Source organism: Coptis chinensis, chromosome 2 (assembly GCF_015680905.1).
Source record: "Coptis chinensis isolate HL-2020 chromosome 2, ASM1568090v1, whole genome shotgun sequence".
Taxonomy (NCBI): domain Eukaryota; kingdom Viridiplantae; phylum Streptophyta; class Magnoliopsida; order Ranunculales; family Ranunculaceae; genus Coptis; species Coptis chinensis.
In genome coordinates, this window is record NC_141457.1 from 95,695,497 (window position 1) to 95,705,096 (window position 9,600).

General features: G+C 35.0%; 1 protein-coding gene across 1 annotated transcript; it reads left to right on the forward strand.

Moving 5' to 3' along the window:
* Positions 1-1,404: 1,404 nt before the first annotated feature.
* On the forward strand, positions 1,405-6,822 carry LOC147519277 (glutamate receptor 2.7-like). The gene is made up of 5 exons (XM_086590931.1): positions 1,405-1,716; positions 2,702-3,981; positions 4,367-4,673; positions 5,183-5,580; positions 5,985-6,822. Exons 1-5 carry the CDS (start codon positions 1,416-1,418, stop codon positions 6,606-6,608), a joined length of 2,910 nt encoding a protein of 969 aa, XP_086447057.1. The 5' UTR covers positions 1,405-1,415; the 3' UTR covers positions 6,609-6,822.
* Positions 6,823-9,600: the final 2,778 nt, after the last annotated feature.

Below are 9,600 nucleotides of genomic sequence, written 5' to 3' on the forward strand. Positions count from 1 at the left end.
CTCCCCTTATCGGTTAAATTACCCCCATCCTCCAAAGTCCCTTGTAAAGTGCCATCCACGCCATCTACATTTCGTGGAATCGTTTTCTTCTATATTCACTCTCCGTGATCTCGTTCATTGCTTGTAACTCACTTCCTGGTTCCATCTTGGCTCGCAAATGAAATCAATTTGGTTCTCGCATCATTGAAAATCGATCGATTTAGCTTTTTTGCTTGTTTTTAAAAATTGATTTCGTTCTCGCCAAACCCAATAGATCATTCCATTCCATACAAGCTTTAGTGCATCTTGCTTTATCCCCTTCCCTTTTTGTTTTATGATCACCCATTCCAATTCAACTTCCCGCGTAAATATACCCAAAGCTTTGACCGTGAATCGCATCCAAAAAAAGGTGCTCCTCATCCTCCACATCATGCCAACAAAGAATGCAAATATTTGATGTTACCTTCTTCCATTCCCAAAGCTTGCTAAGTGTTTTAAGTACCTTGTAACGCCATCCAACTTAAAAGAATGCCTATTATTACCATACTAGTTGACTCCACTGGGTCCTCGATTATTTATTTATTTATTATTATTATTATTATTATTATTATTATTTTTTTTTTTTTTTTTTATTTTAGCCCATGTCAAGTAAAGTTAAGACAATCTTTTAGGCCTACCATTGCCGCCGAGTGCCTACCCATACGTTTTTTTTTCAAGATAGACATCAGGCATGTTAACAAGAAGTAAAAACCCAAAATTTTCGTTCTCTTCCCCCATGAAAATCATGCATCTGCATACTGTCTCCCGACTCTTCTCTCTTTCAGAAAAATAGAGAAGACATTTTCCGCAAATTTCCTTTTTAAGAAGAAAGTTCCATCAATCTTCCTTTCTCATCCTCTTTCAGTAAACCCCAATAAGTCTCTTTTGAGCCTCCTTCACTCTATTGGTTTGGATTGAGACCACGGGTGTATTTCAATGCAATTAGTCTACCAAAATTTTGTCCCACTTTCATGTACGCTTTTGTCTTAACTTGGGTGCCATACTGCACTTTCGTAGAATGTTCCATCATCTCATGTAAACCATGTCCAACTAGAAAAGTTGACATTGATAATTAATGAATGTTTTGTACATGCCGACTGAGTCCCATAGGGCATATTAAATATGTAGATTCTTATATCACGACGTAAATCTTGTTATATAATAGGATGAGTTTTGTCATGAATTCATGTTACGTTGAGAACTTGAAATGTGCAGGAAATACTGATTTCTTAATGTATATGTATGACGAGCAGTAAATAACCAAGAAATTCACTCTAAAGTCTAAGGACTAAATGTCAAATTTCAAGTGTTCAACTAACCAAATTAAATTAAAATGTACCGAAAAGAAGACTTTTAACTTATTAGTAATCTTATTTAAGCTACTAAAATGTCTACTAATGTTTTCAAACTTCTCTCATAATCTCTCCATGTATGCTCCTGCTACAACCACTCCACTCTACCTTTTGTTCCTGATCAGTTTCTTCACGTTTCTATTCCATGCAGTCCCATTTATTTCAGCACAAGATGATATCACAAACATTGGAGTCATCATTGATGTCAGTTCTCGTATTGGTAAAGAAGAGAAAGTATCCATTGAAATTGCAATTCAAACCATTAATAATGCGTCGAGCAACAAGCACAAGTTAGTGCTCCATGTACGTGATACGGGTGGAAATCCTCTCCAAGCATATATGGCAGGTAATATATTTTTACTGAGGAAAACAAAGTCCATATCAAGTTTTCATGCTTGAAAACTAAATAATAAAAATGGTTAATTACACTAAACCCCCAAAGTAAAGTATGTACTCGTTTAGATTAAACCCTTTATTGTTTAAATTATTAGACTTAAATACTCATTATGATTGATGTTTCACTTAATTCCAAAATTGCTCCTATTATTTTTTTCCTCGATTACTCTCATACTCTATTTTTGCTAATATTACTACCATATTTATACAAGATTATAACTCGAGTACCAAAAATTTGAAATAATCCCTTGGTAAATTGTTCAAACTATATTGTAACCCCTTTGAGCTCTCTCGGAATATAAGATTATAATTTTTAATCAAAACTCACTCAATCCAATTTGTTTTGGACTAATAATCAGAGGAATTGAGTATTTAGAGGTTGAAATTGAGTATTATTGGGTTTACTTAAGGTTGGGTATGTTATTGTTATTGAGGTTATGGGATTTGAATTGTGATGGATTGTATTGTGGAATCAAATTGGAGTTGGGCCATTGGGAAGGACGAGTAATCAAGGAAGATGGAAATGTCAAATATAATAAATATAATAAAGGTAGTTTTGGAAGTAAGTGAAATAACGACCATAATAGGGTATTAAAGTCTAATGATTTAAACTGTGGTATTTTAAATGAGATAAGTTAGAAATTAAATGTACACTTGTTAGTGTTGTTTTTCTTCTCCTCAAAGTACTTAGTCTCCTTCAACGTCTACAACCGTTATATACACCGATCCAGGGACATCTTCAACCGTTATAAAATTAAAGGAAGTAAGAGTATTTATTTTGGGATTGTTTTTCTTACCCTTTGTGCTTCCCATTTGCACCTCCTTTATTCCTTGGCGACCTTACAAAAAGGAAAGATAATTTATGAAGTATTTGTGCTGGAGTGATATGTGTCATATCATAATATCATAATCTGAGTACTCAGTTTTGGTTGCAGCTGAAGACCTTATCAAAAAGACGAAAGTTAACGCAATTATCGGCATGGAGACATGGCAGGAGGCAGTATTAGTTGCTGAACTTGCAAATCGAGCACAAGTCCCCATCCTTTCCTTCGCTGCACCTTCAATCACCCCTCCATTAACATCGGTGAGATGGCCTTTCTTGGTGAGGTTGACCAACAATGATACCCTACAAATGCAATGTGTTGCATCCATTGTGGGATCTTACGGATGGCGTAGAGTCATTGGAATCTATGAGGACGACGGTTATGGTACTACTTGTTCAGGAACCCTGACACTTCTTTCAGATGCATTGAAAACTGTAGGCGCAGAGATTGAGCACTCGGCAGCTTTCCCACCTTTGTCTTCTCTGTCTGATCCAAAATCTTTCATCCGAGAAGAACTTGAGAAACTATATGACAAGCAATCAAGGGTCTTCATCATTGTTGGGTCTTCGTTAGAACTAGCCACCCAGATAATTACACAAGCAAAAGATAGCGGTCTCATGGGAAGAGATTCAGTGTGGATCACAGCAGACTCGATCACAAACCAATTTAACACGGTTAACTCATCAGTTATGTTCTCTATGGAAGGTGTTATAGGAATCAGAACCCCTTTCTCCGAAACTAACCCATCAATACAAAACTTCTCTAGAAAATTTCGGAATCTTTTTCAATCAATGTACCCTCAGGAAGACAACTATGAACCTCAAATATACGCTCTCCGTTCATATGATACACTTTCCACTCTTGCATTTGCCTTAGAGAAATCAAGCAATAGGACTACCTTGCTAGAGAACATCTTATCTAGCAACTTCAGTGGCTTAAGTGGACAAATCAAATTCACAAATGGTGAACTATCTCGCTCCACGACTTATGAGGTTGTAAACGTGCTGGGGAAGAAGTACATTGTGCTAAAATCTTGGTCCGCGGAGTATGGATTTTCAGATAATGTTATTGACAAAATGGTTCAAGTGAAGAACACAGTTGGTGCGGTCATGCAAGTATTGGGTAATCGTGTTTATTGGCCAGGGGGCCTATTATCAAGGCCGCCTCTTGGATGGGTGATGCCAAGTGATGCAAATCCAATGGTTATTGGTATACCCTCAAAGGCTACATTTGAGAAATTTGTGCAGGTGAATGAAGATGGAGAAGATCCCACAGGTTTCTGTATCGATGTGTTCAATAAGGCCAGAGAACGTCTCTACTATGGTCTACCACACAGTTTTAAGCCCATTGATGGGAAGTACGATGAACTAATTGAAATGGTCTATAATAAGGTAATTATTAATAATCTTTGATCTCCTTACTTGAACTAGCAAGTAGCAATCAATTCGTATTTTTATCGCCTAAATAGTGACAGACTTACAGTTAATCCAAAGCCATCAAAATAGAATGAACAATGTTGGTCATCTTCTGATTCGAAATTTCGCCCCTAAAACCCTCGAGTTTCTAAGGCGTTTAGGTCACCGTATCTTCATGTGCCTTTAATAACGTTCCGTTTGCTGAACAATGATCCACTTTTTGGTCCCACTGGAGACTCTTGAAGTTTGTCTCTATTGTAATTGTTTTTGTCATGCATTTCATTTCTCTTGCAATTTGAATCTGATAATTAAGGTACTTGTCAACATCTGACTGTAGTCCAAAACTGTTTATTATTGCAAGTCCGTGGATGCAGTGGTTGGTGATTTTACAATCTTGGCAAATCGATCCAACTATGTGGATTTTACTCAGCCTTACGTGGAATCCGCGCTAACAATGGTAGTCCCTGTGAAATCCAAAGAGAAAGTATGGTTGTTTACGAAGCCATTCAACTCGACAATGTGGCTTGCAATCAGCTTTGTCTTTATTTACACAATGTTCGTGTTATGGTTTTTGGAACGCAGATCAAATCCAGACTTTACAGGTCCATGGAAGAATCAACTTAGCACTGCATTGTGGTTTACATTCTCCACTTTATTCTTTGCACACAGTAAGTTCATCTACAAACACAAACATAGTGTAAGTAACTAACTGGTCGGATATCGTCATTGGCCTGGTTATGATTTGTGTTTGTCAGGATTAGGCATCAACGACATTTAGCATTTTTCTTTTATGCTAATGAACTGGATATCATGTTTTTCTAATGCTAAATAAACTTGGCGTCAAAATTTTAATAGCTGTTTCTTTCTTTGCCAAATGGATCTGACAGCGGAAAACTAGTGAAAATGTGAAATCCTTAATTATAATATACACTAATTTTCAACACGTAAGTTACAACTTTTGCAAAGCATGGAACCGCCTGATAAGAAATTTTGTTTGGCGTCAGTGTGTCACGACCCACCATTTGGTGATCCATATAGATGTAATTTATCACGAAAAGTTTCCATGTCCTCCAGGTCTTTGAGCACTTGAGCTAGCGCCTCCCCAAGGATATATGTGTTATGTTAATTTGGCATACGCTCCCTAATATAACTTATGGTTTATTGATTTATTTTACAGGAGAGTATTTGCGTAACAACTTTGCTCGAGTTGTGATGGTAGTCTGGCTTTTCGTAGTCTTAGTGGTGACAGCTAGCTATACAGCCAGTCTCACATCCATGCTCACAGTGCAACGTCTTGAACCAACAATATCAGACATTGCAACCTTAAGGCGGAGTAACTCACCAATTGGCTGTGATGGTGAGTCATTCGTAAGAAAATATGCAGAAGATGTTCTTGGTTTTCATCCAAACAACATCAGAAATGTCATGAACGAATTTGATTATCTAGATGAGTTCAAAAGTGGAAAAATCAAAGCTGCCTTACTTGAGCTTCCGTATGAAAGAGTCTTCATTTCAAGGTACGGCAAGGAATATCAGGTTACGGATGACGCACACAGATTTGGAGGCTTTGGCTTTGTAAGTAATCTCTAAAGCTATCATATTATAAATTATACTCACCTAAACCTCAAGAAGACTAAATAATGCCACCTCTAGCTAGAATTCCCATATTTAGGAACGTTTAGTTTTTTTATTTCAGCTGATGATGTAGATTATCACCATTTTAGTGTTGTTTACGCAGATCAGATTTCCATTGTAATTGTCACTTGATAAATCCAAAACTTTATAGTTCTAATTAATCAAAAGCTAATTTGAACTCCATCAATAAGGTTTTTTGTTATTAATTTTTGTAGGAAAAATTATTACAGTAAGAAACACATTTGAACCTTTTTCTAAACATGCAGTCTTATGATTGATACTATTGTTATTGGTCTTGATTCGTTATTGACTACTAAATTTTTTGCCTTTTGAATATTTTTCAGGCTTTTCCAAAAGGCTCTCCCATGGCCAAACACTTTTCTGAAGCCTTTCTAAAATTGTCAGAAGATGGGACATTAAACAAATTGGACAACTTTTGGTTCAAGTCATCTAGCTCTCAAGCCTCTCAGTGTAAGGATTGCGACACAGGCACAGATAACCAAAGGTTGGGTCTTGATAACTTTTGGGGTCTCTTTCTGGTCACCGTACTTACTTCTACAATTATGGTTATACTTTACATTGTTCGTCCATTAAGAAAACTTCGACGCCATTCTGTTCCTCAACTTGGAACAACATTGCATGTGGACACCAGTTTTTGGAATAGGATTAAGACTCTTGGTTCCTACTTCAATACTGTTCCTGTTCGTCCATCGCATAAAGATCCAAAATCGGGCGAAGCAAGGGATATTGCGGTACTGGTATCTTCAAATGGGGAGTTTAGAACTTATACTTCAGAGCATCCACAGACGATTCCGGTAACAGAAATTGAACTGTCAGCTGAAACTTTGACTGGGAAATCAGATACTCAAACAAAAGTATTGAGATTGATTAATTCATTCCCTGGTTGGGATAGGCGTCACGGTTTTAACAATGGAAATCCTGATATCCCAAATAACACTGGGTTTTAGGCGAATCAATCAGACGTACATTATTTTGAGCAACAAACCTTTATGATATGGTACATTGCGTAGCGTTATCATGTCTATTTTGTAAATGTTCAGGAGTAAATTTGGCCCGAGGGCTCGATCACATTGTACATGTACCAATGTACATCTTATATTTTGGAAGTTAATATATATATATATATATATATATATATATATATAGGATTATAGGGTTCAATCTTCTTCTTTTTTCACCAACAGTGAAAGTCTTTTGCATTGCCCAACTGCGTAACCAATCCCTTTATAAACAGTTTTCTTATTTTTATAACCCCACCCTTAAATCTCTGTCTCTCACTCCAATAATTGATGAACCCCCTCTTGGCTCTCTTCAGTCTCAAATTAGTGAAATTACGCAGACGTTTTATTTTGGGGTCTCTTCAGTCTAATTTTAAGCACACTAGCATCATTCATACATTTTGGGTTGATATAAGTTTTATTTAATGGGCTAGTGTGCTTAAAATTAGCCCAAAATGTAACTTTTAGACCGGGACTTTAGTCTCGGGCATGAATGGTTTTAATTTAAGCCCGACCTTGTCCTCAAATTTTATTATTTCAAGCCCAACTGATGTTATACCACTGGGCCATTTTGTATGAAGGTTTGGGCCGGTCCTCGAGTCTCGACGCTATTTCCAATTGTTCAACCACATTTAAGTTATTTTATTTTATTATTTTCCAACTTCTTGTTTTTACAAATTTAATTGTTTAACAACATTTGCAGCCCTATTATGTGTTTCTATATAGGAAGTAAACAGGGTAAAATCTGTATTGACACGGACGTGGAAGTGGTCAAAGAAATATACCAACTCACAAGTGGTTTATTTCATTTCTATATATTTTATACCATAATAATTTTTAAGTAATTTTCTTTTGAAGTTGAATTATGCATGAAAAGTAATGTGTTATATCAACAATAGTTGTATGATATAAAGTAATTTTCTTTTGAAGTTGAATTATGCATGAAAAGTAATTTTCTTTTGGAGTATTTGAAGTTGTATGATAACAGGTAAAAACAATAGTTTCACCTACGAATACAATTACGACAAGGTAAGTAAAACTAAAGTTTATTCGTGCTTATATATCAAAGTTATCTACTCTCGATGCTATTGCAATAAGTGGAGTAGAGAATTCGTTCTACTCCTAATTCTTTAGAATTCAATGTCAACTACGATAATCAGTCTATCAAAGTCAATGAGAGTAACGATGAAAATAATACTACAATGGTAATTCAACTAATCAAGATACGATAATTCAACTACGGAAATACTAAATTGACAATATGATAATGAATTAGGGGAATTTGATTCCACTTTGATTCGACTTAATAAACTAACAAAGAAATGTCGTAATCCGAATTGCAATGCTTTCGTATAACAATTGGGTGTTTATAATCCCTAATTGTTCATGATAATCTTTACCAACTAACAACTAGTATGTGAAACAATCAACCCCATTCTCATGGTGAACTAATTACTTTCTATAATGGAATTGAATATTACGAACTATTTTATGCTAACAACAATTAAGTTTCATCAAGGCTTCTTCAAACCCCTCTAATGGAGGTTTTAGCCTTGAATCATTATACTATCATTTTTAAAACAAGAACAATCAAAACAAGTCATTATTGAATAACTAATTAACTTTATAAATCTAATTTAACATTAGTCTAAGATTTAAAATGGATTAAAACTGAATTTAAAACTAATTTAGAACTAAGATTATGAATACTAATTATCACTTTAAAACAACTAAATCTATGAATGAAAGATTGAATTCGAAATTCAATATTGAAATATAACTAAGTATTTTATTATAAAATTCAAAACTTGTTCTAACAACTAATAAAAATGACAACCAACTAGATTAATCTATAAAACTAATTTAATGAATTAAAACTAAGTATTTTTATCATTCACTAATTCAAAACTAACTAGAAACTAAGTTGATAAGTAAAAAACTAACTTCTAAACTTCTTTCTCTGATCTACATCTAGGTAGCTTAAGAGCTAAGTCTTTCTGTCTTCATATGGAGGCGACAAGATCCACAAATTCATGCATGAGCTGAGGAGCCATGTTTTGGGCCAGAAATCGAGCCCAAAACCTCATTATTTCAGTCCACAAAGGGTTTTTCAGTTGGAAATGAATTCAACAGCCCTTTTCATCTACTTCTGCTCCTTTGATTGGATCAAGGCTTGGACCATTGAAAAGCTCTTTCCAAGCCGGTCGTTTTGATATAAGGTAAGCCCAATTCCGAGGTTTGAGTCCGAAGATCACGACCTTCTAAGTTATCTTCGACTTTTGTCTTGTTGTTTTTCCAAATTGACTTTGACTTTTCAGCTTTGATCGGGCTTTAAAAAGGTTTTTTTTTTTTTTTTTTTTTTTTCTTGTCCTTTTATCATAGAACTTCTTAGCAACCAACCCTTGCTCCTTTATCTCGCAAAAGGAGCGCATTTCTCCACATATTCGACTCTAATACCTGAAATACATAAGAACACGATAACAGTACTAACTCTTACTTATTAATCACATAATTGGCTTAAAAGTAATATTGTTAAGGGGTTAAAACTACAGTTTTGGACTTTTATCACTGTACGCCTGTACATCTTCTTTAATTTTCTATTGGGAACTCATTTTCTATTTTATCTGCAATCCTACTATACTGCACGTATTATAAAATGGGTTAGCTAATTAACTATATAACTTAGTTATCTCTACTAGTAGTATCTCCTATAACTAACCTAGACCCTTAAATTCATCGGGGTATTTTTCTTACACATAATATCCCTAAATGAATAATTAACTCAAAACAACCAAATAATAATTAGAAGGACTACTTTGTCTTTTTTGCTTCTGTGAATTTCTGATACCAATAGTGCCCTTAAATTAAAGTAGTGCTTAGGACACTTTAAAGAGAAATAATTGGTCATTTCATGATGTGTTGGTTAATAAAAATACAAACT